General features: G+C 40.8%; 2 protein-coding genes across 2 annotated transcripts in view; one reads left to right on the top strand and one right to left on the bottom strand.

Annotated features, from left to right (window-relative positions):
• Nucleotides 1–4,001, bottom strand: part of LOC129763357 (proteoglycan 4) — a 154,308-nt gene extending 150,307 nt beyond the window's left edge. Inside the window, exon 1 of the mRNA XM_055762325.1 lies at nucleotides 3,593–4,001. The gene's annotated coding sequence lies outside the window, so the exon portion shown is untranslated. The remainder of the gene's footprint in view (nucleotides 1–3,592) is intronic.
• A 9,766-nt stretch (nucleotides 4,002–13,767) lies between these two features.
• LOC129780287 (uncharacterized) lies at nucleotides 13,768–19,181 on the top strand. Its single transcript, XM_055788365.1, has 2 exons — nucleotides 13,768–15,427; nucleotides 15,535–19,181. Exons 1-2 carry the CDS (start codon nucleotides 13,768–13,770, stop codon nucleotides 19,179–19,181), a joined length of 5,307 nt encoding a protein of 1,768 aa, XP_055644340.1.
• Nucleotides 19,182–20,020: the final 839 nt, after the last annotated feature.

Genomic DNA, 20,020 nt, shown 5'->3' with positions numbered 1-20,020 from the left:
CATCGATGGAGGTGAGAATGGGTCATTGGTTTGAGATTGGGTCAAAAACAGAGAAAGCTACTATTAGTAATATTTTGACAAATATTGCGAATATTTTCAAAAGCTGTGAACCGTTTAATAGGAGACATATTTTCATTACATCGAATGTATAAGCATTAACTGTAGTACAAATAGTTATTGCTTAATAATTCATCAAAGTTTTTCTCCGTTTTTGACCCAATATCCCCTCCTGACCCATTTTCTTAAAAAAAATGGAACTAAAATTGGATCAAAATGTTGAAGTATTTAACTGATTTGATGATGTTTATATCGTTATGTTTAATTTTATTTCATGATGATTTTTATTTTTTTTTTTGTTATTATAGTGACTTTCAACACATTTCGGCTGGTTCGTCACTTTTACTTCCATTTTTTGGAAGAATGTCGGGAGTGAGAATTGAACTCGTGATCTCTGCGTGAGAGGTATGGATGTTACCACTACGCCAGATCGCCTCCTTCATGATGATTTGTTTTTGGGTTTTTTCCAATTTTCGTAGCAAAAATCGTCACTTGAAATGCTCCTATGATAAAAAAAAGCTTATGTGTCTGAGCCTAAGGGGTATGGACGAGATTTTGACATAGGACTGTAATTGTGTGTAGTAATTGCATTCGAATCGAGTTATTTCATTGTTCAAAATCTGTGCAAGTGCATTCGAGGGAGTGAAGCGGGCTTCTGAGGAGGGCATATATGGGAAACAAAATATTGAGATCGCGACTACTCAAGCTATTTTATTCTGATATGCGATATAACATGCGATATTAGGCATGTACGGAAAATTAATTTCATTTAGCCAGCCCACAGAATTAGCCAATGCGATAGACGTCGTGTTACATTAGGACAATGCTTAACTTCATGTTTCTGACAACACGATAAATTATTTTGGAGTATGACTGAGAAGTGCTATCGTACCGGCTAAACTAACCAGATACTGCAATTTCCAAAAGTTCAGGTCACTGCAAATTTCTCTCACGGGAAAAACAACTCTATGGACAGGATTAAAAATTACCATGAACAGTTTCTGGCGAGAGAGGTGACTAAGAGATGGCGAAAGATTGTGGAACAAAAATGTGCACATACAATTGAATAAATGTGTGTTTGTCTATAAAAATCATGCTTTTTTCCTGCTCGGCGCAAATTTTCCGAATAACCGAATAACTTGTTATAAACTATCCTGATTTCTTCCTGATTGTTATTTTATCTATTTTTTTCATTTGGGGTGGATCACAAATACAGCAGCACTTTTCACCAGATGGCATGGAAAACGAAAAGTGCAACGAGCAAAATTACAATGTTTTTGTAAACAGCAGTCAGTTCAAATTCATGAGTAGATTATAATATATCAAAGATTTCTCTTACTAAAATTAATATGCCCTTTTCAAAAGTTACACTTGAGTCAAAAAAATCCCAATAGCTTTGGAAAACTCATAATTCCTCCAACCCAAACGGAAAACAAGCGTTCATTCGAATAAAAATATTCATGTTTTGTCATTTGTCGATTTCATTTGGAATCGTTCGTTTGCATGATCAGCTCCACATAAAAACTGCGACAAATATCCTTAAAAACGATCTGCCTTTCGCTGTCCATTGTTCTGATAGTTTCTTCTGCTGATATTCCAACCTAAAACTTCTTGCCGCTTTTCAAATGATCTTTAAAATTGAGATCATTTGACATTGAACCAACTTAAGATTCCTCGTAGATATTAGTGAGAATGATCAGATAAAAAACTTTCAGCTCTTCATGTAGCATCTTGGATTCAGGTTTTTCAGCCTGGAACAAACGGTTCAATCAGTTGATCTGGGAAAAAACATACATCGCACCGTCCGACGCGAATCCTTTCAGATGATCCAATCATTGCATTGTAAATGGTTTTATGATCAGCAGCACCTAGCAATACTGCGACGTAAAAGTCGTCATGTACCATAATGTTGTTTTGTTCAAATGTAATAAATAAAGTGGATAAAATCTGTACCAATCTGTACTTTTTGACGAAAATCTGTACTCTGTACCGTACAGAATCTGTACTAAAAATAACGAATAAATATGTACCTTTCCAGAAAAAACTGTACGTGTGGCAACACTGGCCACAAGATATTTGCTTTTATTGAAATTGCAAAAACCTACCCGATTATTTAGAATTTAAAAAATCTACCAAAACATGTTCGTATCCGAAGCCCATGACTTCATATGTGCACCCAAAATAGCGTTGCCAGAAGACATTTCATCTTCGGCAGAAAAAAAATGCTTTTTCGTGTCCCGAACCGTCAAATGAGCAAATGAAATCATCTATCTCAAAAGATTTAAAATATTTGCATGTATGGGTGCAGCAATCTCTTTTTTTCCTTTTTTTTTCATTTCTTTCGGGATTGCACAAAAAAAAGTCCAAACGAAGTCAACGTGAATCGAACCAAGGCCGGCTGGAATGTAAGGTTGTTTTACACGACCACGCTATCCACATAGTTGATGATGCTGTTGCGCAAATGAGTGATAATATTACACCTCATTATAGAATGAAGTTGGAAAGTGTTTTCTAAGAGTATAAAGGAGAGCTTAACGTGAATTTATATCTATCTCGGTTGGGTAAGTATGTGGAAAGCTCTAATGCGAATCCCTTGTTTCGCTCGCTCGCTCATTTAGTGTAATAAATAAATTGAAAATTAAAAAAAAATTTTTTGGGCAACCCTGATAATGACCTCAATTCATGCCAGAACTGAATCGATAATGTAGTTTAGGTCTATACAGATTGATATGATGGACTGGCTGGCATTTTCTCCGGACCTAAACCCTATTGAGAACCCTTGGGGGATGATAGTTCGATATGCTGAAAATCGCCAATTTTCAACGGATGATGGGCTGAAAACAGCCGTAGAATGATATTGAACTGGCAACGCTGCGTATCTTTCGAGTACTGCACATGGCTATCAAACAAATACGGAACTTTATGAAACTTTGTTGTTCCTCAGTTACCTAAATTGTGTTTACATACTTTTTTTGATCGCCATATTCGACATGTTATTCAAATGCAAATTGGGGGCAATTGTGAAGATGGTTTCCAAGGCATAACACCAAATTAATCCAGTCTACTGATTTTGTCGCTAATAATGAACGGTTCTATTTTCTGACTTCTCCAGTCACCATCGTTGCCACCATTATGAAGGGGAAAACCAGCCCACCGAAAGTAAAAATGAGTAATTTAGTCCAGCCGGATGCCTGAACGCAATCGCCAGCGCCCCTCCGAATAGCCGTACATGCCGTCTCCATCGGCAGTTTCCATAGATTCCATCACGTCCAAAACAAATCCAGCTCCGTCCGACTGGCCCGAGTCTCGGCCAAACGAGCCAAGGCCTGTGGACTATACGGCCGCCGTGGCCGCGCGGCGAGGAGGAAATAACGATTTCCACCACCCATCCGGCGAATGAGGACAGAGAGTGAATGAATTAACCAGTTCAATACCAGTGCGGATCCGATTGGAATGGACTGGGCTCCCATACACTTCAAAGTCCCACCGTGTACATAAATGAGGTCAAAACCACTGTATTTCGAGCACACCTTACTCAGATCCAAAACCGGATCAACTCCGCATTCTCCTCGGTGAAGAATCGTGATCTCGAATCACTGAAATCACACGTTTTGAACAATTAACTCTTTAGCTCCCGATCCTCTTTCCCCTCACTTGGTTTGGAATTTTGGAACACTTCGAACACCCACTAGAAGCAAAAACGACCAACGTGAGCCGTCATTTCAGAACTTATTTCACATCCTGGCAACCAATTGATCCGTGCCATCCGTAACTTGTCGGCGGTTGTTAGCGTGCAGCATAATCACATAGATTTTATAAAAACTTAATACCGAAATAAATGATAAAAATCTCGCGAAAAATTGTGTACACACTGCGAAAAACGATGGATCCAAACGCGCGCGCTTGTTCGTCCGGAACAAGATGAAAACCCACCCGTCGCAGTCCAAAGTGGGCCTTTGACTGACACAGTTCCAGAGAGTACTACGCTACCACGGCCTGCACTCAGCTAGTAGTGCTCCACAGGCGGTAGTAGACTACCGCCCTTCCCCCATGGTGAGAGAATCAGACGGAAGAACACAACAACAGCAAGCAAGCAAACAACAACACTAATAATCAAACCCACGAGGAGACTTGGAGTCGGTTCCAATCCGCTTGATTGGGCACTTGGGAACGGGCGAAACAACAATAAAATGAGGAAAAGTTTTCCTCATTGAGTGAGGGGTTCTCTCCATGCCGTCGGATTCCGATTCCGCTGTCGCGGTTGCCCTCCAAAACGGCAAGGTAGACGAAACCTGACGAAGTTCCCTTTCGATAGGTTTCGGAATCTAAGGAGATAGAGAGCAGGGGAATGTTTCGTTTACCTGCACAGTTAACTTCCAAAGGGGTGGCAGTTTGTGTATGTAGTGCAATCCAATTATCAAATATTATCATAACCTACTAGGGTACTTGGTTCACCTGGCCTATTACTCTACTACATTGCGTTGGTAAACTTGTTTTGAGCTGTTATCAGAATATTTTATTATTTTAGAATGTATCTGTGATGTTTTCCATTTTGTAAATTGTTATGATTCACCCCATTCCCAATGAACCTACATTCTACCATTTTCATATCACACTAATGTTACGAGCCGCTTGTTGGCTTACAGGCTTATTGCATAAATTTATTTTGACTGGTCAGTAAAAACTGATAATGCTGGTCGGACCCGATTATATAATTACTCTATTTTATATGATTCGATAATGTACAATTTTGGATTCAAAAAATATATGTACAGGAAAACCTGTTTTTGTGCGGTCGCTGTTTGTGCGATTTCTCATTTGTGTGACTGTTTAGGTGCAATATTTTTATTTGCGCGATTAGTTTGTGTGATTAAAGACCCAATGTCATACTAAAATCGCACTAGAAGAGCCGCACAAACGAGGAATCACGCGAAAATGGACCGCACAAAAACAGGTTTGCCTGTATACAAAACAAATAAAATTTGTTCGACTCGAATACATACAGGATTTGATTATATACAGTAAAAAAAATCGATTGTTTATAATCGAGTCCACCCTGTAGTATGCAGTCAGAGTGAACCAAATGCATACGACCATAGAGACATATGCATATGCTTTTCGAACAATTCATACTTATTACGAAGGAGGTCGATTATATCATTATATCTCGTTCAGGCAGAGTGGACCAAATGTCAGAGAGTAACAAATTATAAATACTAAACTTTTCATGATCGATTCCAAATCCAATCGTGGTTTTTCATTGACTGCAAGTACTTTTTTTCAAAATCACCCTAACCTAAAGTGACCAGATGGTCAGAGGTCTAACGCGGGACACAAAAAACAAAACGTTATGTATATACGTTATGTGAACATAAACCATAGTTTAGCGAGTTTAAACTGATCAGTATTATTTCTTTCTGAGTATCGGCACTCAGTTGTGATTTTTCGGTGGTTTAGATTTTGTTTACGCCCGAAAATCACTCGCTCAATCAGAGCATTTACGCCTGGCAAGCACGAAATTCTACAATTTTCTTCAAATTACCGAATGAAATGCTCGAAAATTCCAATTCATTTTTCATCGATTTTAGTGTTAACGTTGAATGCATGCAGACTAATTTCGGATGGCGATGAAAGATAATTTATAGGAACGAATTTTATTTAAATCTTACATTTATTAAGTCTAGAAAAAAAAATATTCAAGGCTGTTGATTCGCAGCAGCAGCAGCACTGTCAAGCAACTTGATGATTTTTCAGTACTCAAGCTCTAACCCACAGCGAAGGAGTTGGACATCCTGAGGCACTTTGTGTCCACCAGATATAGCCGATCTGGTATTTACAATATCATCTCTTTGCCGCCCCTTAAGCCGGGAGATCGTAGCAACCGGCCGAATGGTGGAGAAAAATCTGGCCAAAATGGACATTTTTATGTGAAAGTGTCAGACAAGACCGGCCGTATCTGAGCAGCAGGCAATCACCCAGAAGGAGTAGCTTGAGGTGCTGGTGAAAAATTTCTTTACGGTGAAAGAAGTGAAAAACTTATTTTCGTACTCAGAAACACGAGACGTACTTGATTTTTTTTTTCAAAATATATATTTTTATAAAGGCTCATATGGCGTTAGCCTCACGGGGCCGGGAGTTCAATACAATTTTTCTTATTATCTATGTTAGTAATATGTAACCGATTACTCGCGGTTGGCTCGAAGTTAGTATTACAAGTGTTTTCGTAATTCGGATGTTGCTGTCTCCAATGCTCTGTACGTGTGCCCGACACGGGATACTTCCTATTGGGATGCAGCTGACCATTAATCAGCAACGCCCCCCTAGTCTGTACCTCATATCTAGCGTGGTGCGTCTTTCTCGACTCGAGGAATCCAGGATAGAATGGTCACTAGCCGGCGCAATCATCAGTTCGTGTAGAGTTGTCATGAGCGGTACAACCTTTGGCTCTTGTTGAATCATCAGTGGACTGCACAACCTTTGGCCCGTGTGTCTGTAAAGAGTGTGTGTATGTATTGCCGCGACTAAGTAAACGTTTATCGATCGGATAGGAGGGATATGAAACGGGGACACAACGAAGGAAACATCATTAAACGTTGACATCGGCGTTTCTGAGGAACAGGTATAGATGAAGCAGAAGATCAGGATCACGGCTACCTAAGATATCCCGGACGGGGATATCCGATTGTCTGCCTTGTGCTCTTAGTGCTCTAGAGAGCTGAGAGCGAGCAGCATGGAATCGGATGCACGACCAGACAACATGCTCGATGTCGTGGTAGCCATCACCACAATCACAAAGATTGTTTGCTGCGAGCCCAATGCGATAGAGATGCGCGTTTAGGTTGTAGTGATTGGACATAAGCCGAGATATCACGCGAATGAAATCACGACCTACATTCAATCCCTTGAACCATGCCCTCGTCGAGACCTTAGGGATAATCGTGTGTAACCAACGACCGAACTCATCACCACTCCACATGCGCTGCCAACTTACGAGCGTATACTGACGAGGAATGTGGAAAAATTCGTTATAAGCAATTTGCCTTTCAAAAAGTGTGCCTTCTAAAGCGCCCACCTTAGCTAGCGAGTCCGCTTTCTCATTCCCCGGAATCGAGCAATGAGAGGGAACCCATGCTAAGGTAATCTTGAATAATTTTTCGACCAAAACACTCAATAGTTGTCTTATTCTTGTTAGGAAATAAGATGAGCGTTTATCAACCTTCATTGAGCGGATTGCCTCTAATGAGCTGAGACTGTCTGAAAAAATAAAATAGTGGTCGATGGGCAGTGTTTCAATGATCCCTAGAGCATAGTATATCGCACCCATTTCTGCGACATACACGGAACAAGGATCTTTGAGTTTGAAAGAGGCACTGGAATTTTCATTGAAGATGCCAAAGCCAGTGGACCCGTTTATGAATGAACCGTCAGTAAAGAACATTTTATCAGATCTAACTATGCTCCCATATTCTGCCGAAAATATCGGCGGAATAGAATCTGAGCGTAGATGATCTGGGATTCCATGGATTTTTTGTCGCATGGACAGATAAAAAATGACAGAGGAATTGCAAAAGGGAAGCAAACTTGGTTGGAGATGCCTGGTGAAGGGTGCACGTCGTGGGTAAGGTACTCATGGTATAAAGACATAAAACTTGACTGAGGAATCAGTTGGAGTAGATTTTCGAAGTTATCAATCACCAATGGATTCATGATCTTGCAACGGATGAGAAATCTGTAGGATAATTCTGTGAACCGAAGAGTAAGCGGGGGTACTCCTGCCAAAACTTCGAGACTCATCGTATGTGTCGAATGCAAACACCCCATGGCTATACGCAAGCAACGATATTGTATTCTCTCCAGCTTGAGAATATGAATCCTGGCAGCTGATCGGAAGCAAAAACTGCCATATTCTAACACTGATAATATCGTTGTTTTGTATAACTGAATGAGGTCTCCTGAATGGGCACCCCACCATGTTCCGGTTATTGTTTGGAGAAAATTGATTCTTTGCTGGCATTTCTGTTTCAAATACGCAATGTGTATTCCCCAGGTACATTTAGAGTCAAAATATACTCCAAGGTATTTGAAAAACATCGAGTGCTTGATCGTTTTGCCGGATAGGTGAAGCTGGAATTGGGCGGGTTCGTGCTTCCTAGAAAAAACGACCATTTCAGTTTTCTCCGTAGAGAATTCGATACCCAGCTTGAGGGTCCACGTGAACAGATTGTTCAGGGTATCTTGCAACGACTTTTGCAGAACGACGGAATTAGTACCCGTGATGGAAATAACTCCATCGTCTGCAAGTTGTCTCAGCGTGCATACGTACTTGATGCTAGAATTCAACGAATGGCAGGGGACCGGGTACTTTACGTTCCCCAGGTAATCGATGACGTCGAATATATCATTCACATCAAGTTCTCGAAGAAGGTCCTTCTCTGACAGACGTGAGAGAAATGTCCAAGCCGCTCTTCTTTCGAGTCATATTGTGAACGGGAGATATATAGTACGAAGTGCTTGCCGGAGTTGGGAAGGTGATGTGGACTTTATGTCGAACCCTGGGATCAGCCCATTATGCAAAAAGATCACTGGAGGATGGATCGGCTGAAGATAAACATTATCGCGAAGACCACCAACCTTCCCAACATTCCCCAGCTGCGCTCGATAGAAAACATTTGGGCGAATGAACAAAAAAAGGAACCCCCAAAGCCACGAAAAGGTAAAACAAAACGCCGATATACATATTTTCATCGGCCATGGTTCAGGTTCCGGCCAACTTCCGTAAAACCGCTCAGCGCTTCATTTACGATACTTCATCAAACAACTCTGTCTCTTCTTGTCAAGTATACACTAGTTCTTCCGGCTTATTTAAAACGTTAAGCGCTGACCGAGCTAGAGGACCAAAGATGAACTTTTCATCTGACTCACGTTGGTGCCTATTGATATCGCGGGACATTTTCGTTTATTTTGCCAAATGCGGGACGTTTCGCGGGACGGAATCTTACGCGGGACATTTTGTTGAAATGCGGGACTGTCCCGCGTAACGCGGGACGTCTGGTCAGTTTACCCTAACCACATTGTCGTTGAAATATATCTTTCTTAGAAAATAAAGAATTGTACTTTTTTACTCTGACTGAACACATTACTGAAAATTTAAATCTTCAATGTAAATCACGAGAAAAAAAAGTTATTTAGAATGTAGTAGTGACTCCGACTCCGAATCTTCTACATTCGAGGAAGCAATGGATGGTGAATAACCAGATACTGGATGCAATCCTGACTGCGTAATTCAATGCAATCCTGACTGCGTAATTTTGCAAGCTCTATTGTGATTTTTAGATATTCGATGAACATAATTATTGATACATTGGAATATCAATAAATTTTATAGAAATGGCGAGTGACTTGCTCGCTCGTTAAGGAATTTGGTCCTTCATGGTATCCCGAATCTCCAACCCGAAAAATACTTTAGAGAGTGGCGGGATTCGAGCCTGCGGCGAAACTGCGGCGCGAAACACCGACGCGCTTACCATCTGCGCTATTGTCAGATTTTTACAGTTATTGTCAGCGCTATTGACATATTTTACAGTCAAGCAATACTAAAAATGGTTTTATTGGACAATTCATATCAAGAACCTTGTTACTTGAATTGGATTATTGGCCTTGTCCAAACAGGGTTCCTGTGTTATATAATCTACATCCAGAATACAGGCATTCAACTTCCTGATGTCCTCGGTTTTCTATATGTTGTTCGGAACGTTTCCATCTGGTTATGCAGGATTGGCAGGGAGACTCAATTGACCTGGATTTCAGATTTCTAAAACCAAAAAGTACTGATGTTGGCGTCAGGTATGTGATTTTATTCCACCGCCATGTCCTTGAAGTCTTTCGAGAGAGAAAACTGATTGAATTGCGTGAATATGAAGTGGATTTTTCGGCCATCGGGGGTTTCTCGGTCACTGCTTTCCAACGAAATAGTTGTTTTCACGCGTAGTTTCTCGTAGTTTTCTCGACGGTGTTGTAGTGGGATACTTCTACGGGAAACGACGAGATGTGTTGTTCAACAAGGTCAAATAAAGTTCTCAGCTTTCCGGTTTCCGGACGATGATTCACCTCTCAAATCGTTAGAGAAGGTACCCTCAAGGGCTCAAAAACTACCAAAAAGTTAATTTTGATAAAAGTGACATTTATGGGATTTCTCAAACCAACGATTCAATTATGACGGATTTCGCGCCAACTCGACCAGATGTTGACAAAACCCTCTCAGAACCTTATGAAACATTCTGGGCGTGAAGACCTTACGTAATTAGGGAACTTGAAAATTTATCTAGACTAACATATGGAAAGAGCTAAATATTTTTGACCATTTTTAATTTTTTTTTACTCGAAAATGGGAAGTCCTACAAAAAAGTTGTCTAACGAAGAGTTCCAGAAAAATCATTGATTTTTCAGAAAAAATACTGAAAAAATATTTTTTGAAACTCTACACTGAAAAAAATCGATTTCAAAAACTAAAAGTCGATTTTCTCAGAATGGTCATCTCAGGTTTTGATAAAATGGTAGATAAATTGTAGATAAATATCTGCCCTAAAACTCTTCCATACATCGCAACTTGTGCATATTTAAGACAAAAACGTTTGCGGAATTAGTCTCATGTTACATAGTCCGACTGAACACCGAACATATGACCAATTTTAAATACGACTGATTTTTCAAAAGGGAGAATCCAAAATCATTGATCTTTCTATTGAAAAATCGTAATTCAAAATGCAGTTGTTTGATTCAAATATAAGGTTGGACAAAGGTGTTGTAAAATTAATGAATAATGTGCAGTGGTGCCGTGGTAAACCCCCCCATATGAAAACATGATTTTTTTTTTAATTTATGAAATCGTTATATGAATCTTTTTGTGTTTGTTCAGGCGAGAACCGTCGGAATTAATTATGCGGAAACAACGAACTATTTGAATTTTTCGATATTTCTTTATTTCGAAAGAAAACGCGCGAACTGTTTTGTGGATCAGATCTGGTGTAAAAGAGGCTGCGCCTAGTTGTCTGGCTTCTTTTATAGCCAAACGGATCTGCCAATCTATTTTAGCTTTCTCTCTCTTGCCCTGGACGCACCTAGGTTTCAATTTCAGTACATTGGGTTACGCAATAGATGATGGGATTAACAATAAGAGAATTTTTTGGGGGATAGGATGCTGCTGATTCGATGGATGATAGGCTGCGCCAACAGTGTTATATTTATGAATCTCGTTATATTTATCTTTTCCGTTCAGCTGCACCTCATTCTTTCCAAGACAGTTCTATCGCAATCAGTTCGTTCGAAATCAGTTCGGGATGGCGAGCTGCCGTTTTTTGTATAGAACGACTTTTTGGCGAACAAGTTCTTTCGTTCCTCTTTTCCCAAAAATGATTTTTTTCAAATATTTCATTGTATTCAACCACTGGAGTGATTGATATGACCGACATATCGACATATTAATTAAGACTGAAAATAAATTAATGTTGAAAAATCATTAAAACAGGTCTCTGGTTTTTGGATATATTATGCAAAGAAAATCTCAGCTTTCAAAAAAAAAAATATATATACAGCCATTCCATGTAAACCCGATATAGTGGTTCTCAGCTTTTCGTCAAATGTGGTAATTTTGTTCTTTATCGCAAAACATTAGACCCGTATTTTTTTATTTTTTTCATTAGGGTGCCCATTTTTATTTTAGGGTGGTCCAAAAAATCAATTTTTCCATAAAAAGACATTTAAAAAAAAAAGTCTTAACTTTTGAATAACTGGACCGATTCAGATGATCGGGATATCAAATTGAAGCTAATGATCTATTCTTTCTTTGAAATGCATTACACTTTCGAATAATTTGGATTTTAATTTATGTAGTTTTTGATTGTTTTAGTTTTTCTAGATAGAGGACGCTACGCTCAGCTTTCAAGAAAAAAAGGGTGGGTTATATCTATTATATAACCGAAAGGTTGACGTGGGACTACCCTAGTTTAGCAATCACTTATTTGTATTGATTGAATTTTTGATTGAATGAAACAATTTCGGAATTCAATTGACTTCAATATATTTGCTTTGTGAGTAAAAAGGTTGTATAATGACATGTAAGGTCAATTCATACATTGTGATATATTATGTTCTTCGGTACAAGTAAATTTAATGACAGTCCTTTTACGTTTGGTATGATTCCTAGGACAAAATATGTGAACGGAAGAATTATCAAACGATTATTTTGCATCTTTCAAGTGTACGTGCCTCTAGAACACCGAATTTGCTTGATTTTATAAACTTCAGTCACTCAGTTTCGATTTTGACATGTGCGTCGAACGCATATTGTTTAATCAATAGGCGTTATCGCAACAAATGGTTATCAACATTTTGCCTAATCATCAATCATCTACGCATACAGCGTAGAAATTCAGTGAGCAGAAGATATGAAGGAAGATCCTCTAATGCAATCTTGAATAATCGAGCCGAAGCGTTGTGTTCGTACCCGCTTTTGTAATCCGTGTTAGGAAAACACTTTTCGCAGTGCAATAAAAAAACATGCAGAAGAATCCCCGGCTTGCATGAATCAACAACTTCAATTTCTTTTTTTTTATATACTATAGAGGATTTAAACATGAAAGTTCATTCGCCTCTAGTGTCTGCACGATTTTCCCAAGTGTGAGAACAAAAGTTCCCATACTTTCATGTGTTTGCAATGCCGATATCCCCAAGGCTGCTTGGTTATGATGGCTGTGTTAGGGAAAATGTAAATCGGGCCAATCAAAACGAGGCAGTTAGGGCGTTTAGATAATGTTGAAGTTAGCAAGATTATTTGCTATAAAACGGAATCCACTCAAAGTACACTAACTCTCGTTTAGTGACTCCAGTGGCGAAGAGCAAAACCAGTGGGGAATTCAGATTAGGTTCGCCACTCTCCCAATTACTCACTGTTTCCGCTACCAAATCTATAAAAATACAGTCCACTCAGATTAGTGAGTTAGTCGTGTATAAGCCTCCAATAAATTCGCATGTAAAATCATGCAGCATCCGTGTGTCACTCAAAACTAAATCGAATGAACCAGTGCAAGGTATCTCCAACATTTGGTCCGGTACGAACCGGATTCCGGAAAAAGTTTCTGTGAAGTTGAGAAAAGCCAGAGTGAATCCACATCGTCACATTGTTCATTGTGCGTTGAGCAATAGAAGCTGGAGTTGGCGCCGAAAAAGAGAGCTGCTATATCGCACAGGACAGGAAAATTCATCGTTCGCTGATTTCATCATCACCGCTGCACGGATGCTGGGAGGAAATTAGGACCACGCGGAATTTCTGAGATTGAACAATTGGAACAATTGGAACAAAGGCTAAGTAGAACAAAGCAGGTATGTCTGTGGTGCGCACCTGATTTGCATGGACAGGTTGCCATTACGAAAGTGAGAAACGTGGTTGAAACAATAGGTGGAATAAATGAAACAATAAAATTGATGCATGCATTCTGTGGTTTACAATATAATTAATTAATTGTCTGAGTAAAATTTGAGATACATCAATCCAGGGCTCAATTGATGTATCTCAAATTTTATAATTGATATTCTCTGTATGTTTCTATTGGTGGTATCGCGAGGTTTTCGAGTCGAAAGTTTTCCGAATCGCTACATTTACGCGCTGTCAATCACAAGTTATTATATTGGTGCAGTGATAAAAAAGTGATAACCATGCCCATGGAAAATATGCGACTTCTGTCTAAGAAGGAACGTACTCTACGTAGTTCTATTGATAACCTGAAAACTTTCATCAGGAATTACCAGGAGGATCGTGATCGAAATTCTATACCAATACGAATGGAAAAATTGGACCAGACATTCGATAAGTTTGTAGAAGTACGTATGCAGATCGAATTGCTAACTGACGATCATGATGATGACGAGGAGTTTGTGGAGTCCGTAGAAACCGAGGAGGAGAGGTCTCTCTTGCGTGCTGAAATCCAAGAGAAACGGGAACTGGAAAACGCCAAAGTGATTCAAGAGTTCGAAAATACATATTATGATCTCCGGCAGTCATTGGCTGCTTTCACGATACCTGCAGGTGGAAGTTCCAGTTCAGCCCGAGCGCAAACTCAATCCACGACGACATCAGAACCGCAGCCTAGGGTCAAACTCCCGGAATTAAAGATGCCTTCTTTCAGCGGAAAGCTCCGGGAGTGGATTACATTCCGTGACACCTTTACAAGCGTCATCCACAGCAATTCTCATTTGTCGGCTATCGACAAGTTTACATATCTGCGAACATCATTGACGGGGGACGCTCTGAAGGAGATTTCATCAATCGAAATGACGACAGCAAATTATAATATTGCGTGGCAAGCATTAAATAATTGTTACGAGAATAAAAAGCTTATAATAAAATCTCATCTAGACGCATTATTTTCTATAAAACCAATGGAGAGGGAATCCTATGAACAATTAAAACGAATCGTGGGTGAATTCGAAACCAATCTCATGATGTTACAGAAGATGGGTGAAGAAGTAGATGGGATGAGTACCATCTTACAGCATATGGTGTGTCAACGCTTAGATTCCGCCACTCTCAGGAATTGGGAAAGCCACCATAATTCGAAAAATGTACCGATTTACAGTGAACTAATCGAGTTTCTGAAAAATCAATGCCAAGTTTTACGGAACATTGCTTCCGCTCGATCAACCCGAGGAGAGCCTACTAAACAATATCGTCCATCTACAACCAGTCTTACAGCAATTCAGCAATCAACGCTGTGTCCTTTCTGCAGTGAGCAGATGCATTCTGCATTCAAGTACAACAAATTTACGAAACTTAAAACAGTAGATCGTGTGGAGGAAGTCAAACGAAGGTCGTTATGTTTGAATTGTTTATCGCCAGGTCACATTGCACGCTTTTGTTCTAAAGGATCATGTCATACTTGTGGAAAAAGCCATCACACTCTCCTACATTCAGCTGCTGCTAGTTCGCAAACCAGAACAGCTCAGCACCCGAATACGCAACCTAGAAGACGCGACAATGGACCGAACCCGCGACCACCACAGAGTCAATCCATACACCAAGCTCCGAACTCAACACACACTCAGACAATACAACTGCCACACGAAGAATCTCCATCCACCCACACTGAAAACCCAAGCATCAATCAACCACAGTTCCCAAGCACCACAGACTACCCTTCTACTAGTCACAACACTGTCATGTCGGTGAACACGAAAACCTATTCGAACACCGTCATTCTCTCTACCGCCCTCGTGGGCATAATTGACGATTTCGGCCATAAAATATTTGCTCGAGCATTATTAGACTCTGGATCTCAGCTGTCTTTTATGACACAAAACCTAGCTCAGAAATTGAAGTGTAAGCGTCGTCGAGAAAATCTTCAAGTGTTATTGCTACAATCAGTTCTCGAATATCAGAGTTCAGTATCCCACTTCAATTTTACGTACTGTCTAAAGTAACCGCAGATTTACCAGTCAAACGAATCGATGTCAGTAGATGGAGATTACCTGGAGACATTGTGCTAGCGGATCCAGAATTCCACAACCCAAGCAGCATCGACATAATCCTAGGGGCCCAAGTGTTCTTTGACCTGTTAGTTGACGGTCAATTCAAGTTGGAGAAAGGAGGACCTAGCCTTCGTAATACTCATTTTGGATGGATCATTTCCGGCAGAATAGCAGATAAATTTTCTATCAAATCGACCACACTCTCACACCCATGTACCGAGGAAAAAATAGACGACATTCTTACGCGATTTTGGGAGTTAGAAACATGTCGTACAACAAGCATTCTCTCATTGGAAGAATCGATGTGCGAAAAATTATTCGACGAAACTACCACTCGTGATTCAACAGGTAGATTCAATGTCACGTTACCGAAAAAGGATTATGTAATCGCCAGGCTTGGTGAATCCCGTTCAATTGCCATGCGCCGTTTTTTATCTTTGGAGCGTCGCTTGGACTCTAACCCTTCGCTGAAGACAGCTTACAGTGATTTCATACACGAATATTTAAATTTAAAGCACATGCGAGAAATCTCTGTAGCAGAGAAGGAAATAGGTTCGGAGCCCTACCCTTATTACCTTCCTCATCATGCTGTGATACGACCAGACAGTACCACAACGAAACTACGGGTCGTGTTCGACGCGTCCTGCGCGAGCTCCTCAGGGGTTTCGCTGAATGACGCCTTATTAGTGGGTCCTGTGATCCAACAGGATCTGCTTTCAATAATAATCCGATTTCGTCTCCGAAAATTTGCCATCGTGGCTGATGTAGCCAAAATGTACCGAATGATCAACATCAACCCAGCAGATTACCATCTCCAAAGAATTTTGTGGAGAGATTGTGGTACCGAATCGATTAAAACCTTCGAGCTTACCACTGTCACATATGGGACTTCATCAGCACCATATTTGGCCACGAAGTGCCTTCAACGATTGTCAGTTGATGGCAAGCAGCAGTATCCCACGGCAGCGAAGATACTGTCCGAGGACTTCTACATGGATGACCTCCTATCTGGTGTAGATAACGCGGAACAAGGCGTGAAAATATATAACGAACTGACTCGACTACTCCGAAGCGCGGGTTTCACACTTAGAAAGTGGAACTCAAACTGTCCCGAAATCCTAGCAGAGATTCCAGATTCTCTGAAAAACATGAGTAATTCTCTTGAATTCGACTCATCCGAAAGAACCATTAAAATGTTGGGTCTGATATGGGAGCCACATTCAGATTATTTTCACTTCACTGTACCTCAGTGGAATGAATCTACCGAGATTAACAAGCGAATAATATTATCCGATTTCGCTCGCCTTTTCGATCCGCTTGGACTGGTTGGACCAGTAATAGTCCAAGCGAAGATATTTCTCCAGGACCTTTGGAAACAAGGGTGTTCGTGGACTGAACCATTAAAGGAAGAGCTTCGACAATGGTGGCTCATATATCGCTCAAGCATGGTTGGGCTGACAAACCTGAGAATCCCACGGTGGATTGCCTTTAGCAATGATGTTGTTTCTGCGGAAATCCACGGTTTTTGTGACGCGTCGGAGAAGGCATACGGTGCCTGTGTTTACCTCCGCTGTATTACTGTCTCCGGATCCATTTCGGTCAACCTAATTACTGCGAAATCTAGAGTCGCACCGCTAGATGATACCAAACGTAAGAAGAAAAAGATGACTATACCTCGACTAGAATTATCTTCCGCCCTCGTTCTCAGTCACCTGTATGAGAAGATCATAAGTAGTATCCAAATTTCTGCAAGACCACAGTTTTGGACTGATTCTACCATCGTCCAATGTTGGTTATCGTCACCACCATCCCGCTGGCACATTTTTATTGCTAATCGTGTGTCAGAAATCCAACACCTGACACGATCAGGTATGTGGTGCCATATCGCTGGAACACACAATCCAGCAGATGCCATATCACGTGGCATTACACCGGAAGAACTTGCTGACCATCATTTGTGGTGGAAAGGCCCAGATTGGCTGAGCAACCCGAGAAGCTCGTGGCCTCCGATTAACTCAACTCAAATTGAAGATTTAGACACATCATTATTAGAAGAGAAAGTCGTCGTATCAGCAGCAGCAGCACATATCGAAGCTCCTAATGAATTATTCACACTGAAGTCAACACTGTCTTCGCTTGTACGAATAACTGCATTGTGTCGCAGATTCGTTTTTAATTGCCAAAATTGTACAAATACACGAACTGGATATATATCATATATCGAACGCGAGGAAGCATTAAATCAGCTGATCAAGGTAGCTCAAAACGAAAGCTTCGCAGATGAAATAGTAGATTTAAAATTAAATGGACAAGTCAAATCGTCATCACGCCTAAGAAAATTAAATCCTCATCTAACGAGAGATATCCTTGTGGTAGGAGGTAGATTAGAGAATGCCCCTATCAGTTCAAGTAGGAAACATCCTATCATCCTCGATAATCGTCATCCACTCGCACTACTGATAGTGAAGCACTTTCATCAATCGCTTCTACACGCGGGTCAACAATTATTGATCGCCAGTGTACGAGAGCGGTTCTGGCCACTTCGTCTGAGGAATTTATCGAGGAAAGTGATACAAAGCTGCGTTAGATGCTTCCGAGTAAAACCAAAGGTCGAGGACCAGCTAATGGCTGACTTGCCAGCGGAGCGCGTGAATCCAGTTCCACCATTCACAAGAGTAGCCGTAGACTACTGTGGCCCCTTCAACATTCGATTCCCACATCGAAAAGCAGACATTCGAGTCTGTTACGTGGCTATTTTTGTCTGCCTCGTGACGAAAGCAGTACACTGCGAAATGGTTTCCGATCAAACAACAGCAGGTTTTCTAGCAGCTTTGAAACGTCTCGTGGCTCGACGTGGACATCCAGAAGTCGTACTGTGCGACAACGCTAAAAACTTTGTCGGCGCAAAAAGGGAATTAGACCAGCTACGCAAATTCTTCAACTCTCAAATGTCGCAGCAAGCAATTGCACAAGAAGCGGCTAGTGAAGGAATCCACTTCAAATTCATTCCCCCCCGATCTCCAAATTTCGGGGGTCTGTGGGAAGCCGCCGTGAAATCGATGAAATATCATTTTAAACGGACGGTTGGCAACGAAATTCTCACCCCAGAAGAATTCTCTACCTTACTGACCCAAATCGAAGCTTGTATGAATAGCAGACCCCTAATACCACTCAGTAATGATCCAATGGATTTGGAAAGTTTGACTCCGGGTCATTTCTTAGTCTACAGGCCGTTGACCGCGATACCAGAACCATCGCTAGATCATCTCCAGGAAAACACCCTATCCAGATGGCAAAGGGTTCAAAAACATCTCCAGACAATCTGGAAAAAGTGGTCCACGTTGTACCTTTCAGACCTTCAAAATCGCACTAAATGGACGGAGAGGCGAAGGAATCTGAGGGAGGGAATGATGGTTTTACTCAAGAACGAGAATCAACCTCCACTTAGATGGGCTCTCGGTCGTATCGTAGCTGTCCACGAAGGAAGAGATGGTAATGTGCGCGTCGTGGAGGTAAAAACCAAGGACGGCACATACACCAGAGCGATAGCGAAGATTTGTGTCCTGCCAATCAAGGACAATGATGTTATCGAAAACCATAATTAAAAAAAAAAAAAAAATCTCTCAACAAGTATCATCTCGTGGAAATTCCCGCTCAACTCAGTTTTATGTCGATGTTCCAGTTCTATTAAAATATAGGGCGACTTGTAAACAGTGGAGGTTAAGGAACCTCCACGCTAAGTTACGTTACTCAAATAAGCAAAGTTTTTCGCGAGAACAACACTCTCATTCTTGGCAGGTCCATCATCCGCATCAACCACTCTCGGAAAGACGAAGACAGTAGGATACAGCCTGGCCAGCCAAATCCTGTTTCCAAGGTCAAGTAAGACGCCAACGTACAACGAACATCGCTCAACACCTCATCAATCACGGAAGAATCAATCTCGAGACCTACGAAGAATGCAACAACATTATCGGCGCTTGGAGCGCTCGCGGTGGCTCGAAGCCACCGCTTCAGGGAAGTCGTTAAAGCATAACATATTTCATTTAAAAAATCGTTTCTCATCTTATTCAATAGTTAAACTTCATCGAGGACCACGTCCCTCCATCGTGACAAAGGATGGGCGCAGATGGGCCCAGTGAAAGATAATGCCACTCCACTAGAAGAACTCTACCAGAAGAAGACATCGCCATTGAAGGAAGAAGACCACCTGAAAATCATCAATCAGTATTAGAACGTGAAAAGAACGCAAATGGAAACGTGAATTAAAAAACATTTATAAGAAAAAAATCAAATGAATTAGCATACAGATAGGCAATTTCTTTATATATATTATTATTCTGTTAGATAGATAGATTGAAATTACTGGCATTTCAAGGCGGCCGGTAATGTTGAAGTTAGCAAGATTATTTGCTATAAAACGGAATCCACTCAAAGTACACTA

This window comes from Toxorhynchites rutilus, chromosome 1, assembly GCF_029784135.1.
Source record: "Toxorhynchites rutilus septentrionalis strain SRP chromosome 1, ASM2978413v1, whole genome shotgun sequence".
Lineage (NCBI taxonomy): Eukaryota > Metazoa > Arthropoda > Insecta > Diptera > Culicidae > Toxorhynchites > Toxorhynchites rutilus.
Note: the sequence above shows the minus strand (reverse complement) of the source record. Positions and strands in the feature narration are given on the sequence as shown.

Coding starts and splice junctions, on each gene's coding strand:
- LOC129780287 (XM_055788365.1), top strand. CDS start 13,768: ATGCCCATGGAAAATATGCGACTTCTGTCTAAGAAGGAACGTACTCTA. Junction 15,428..15,534: donor CCTAGCTCAGAAATTGAAGT/GTAAGCGTCGTC, acceptor AAGTAACCGCAG/ATTTACCAGTCAAACGAATC.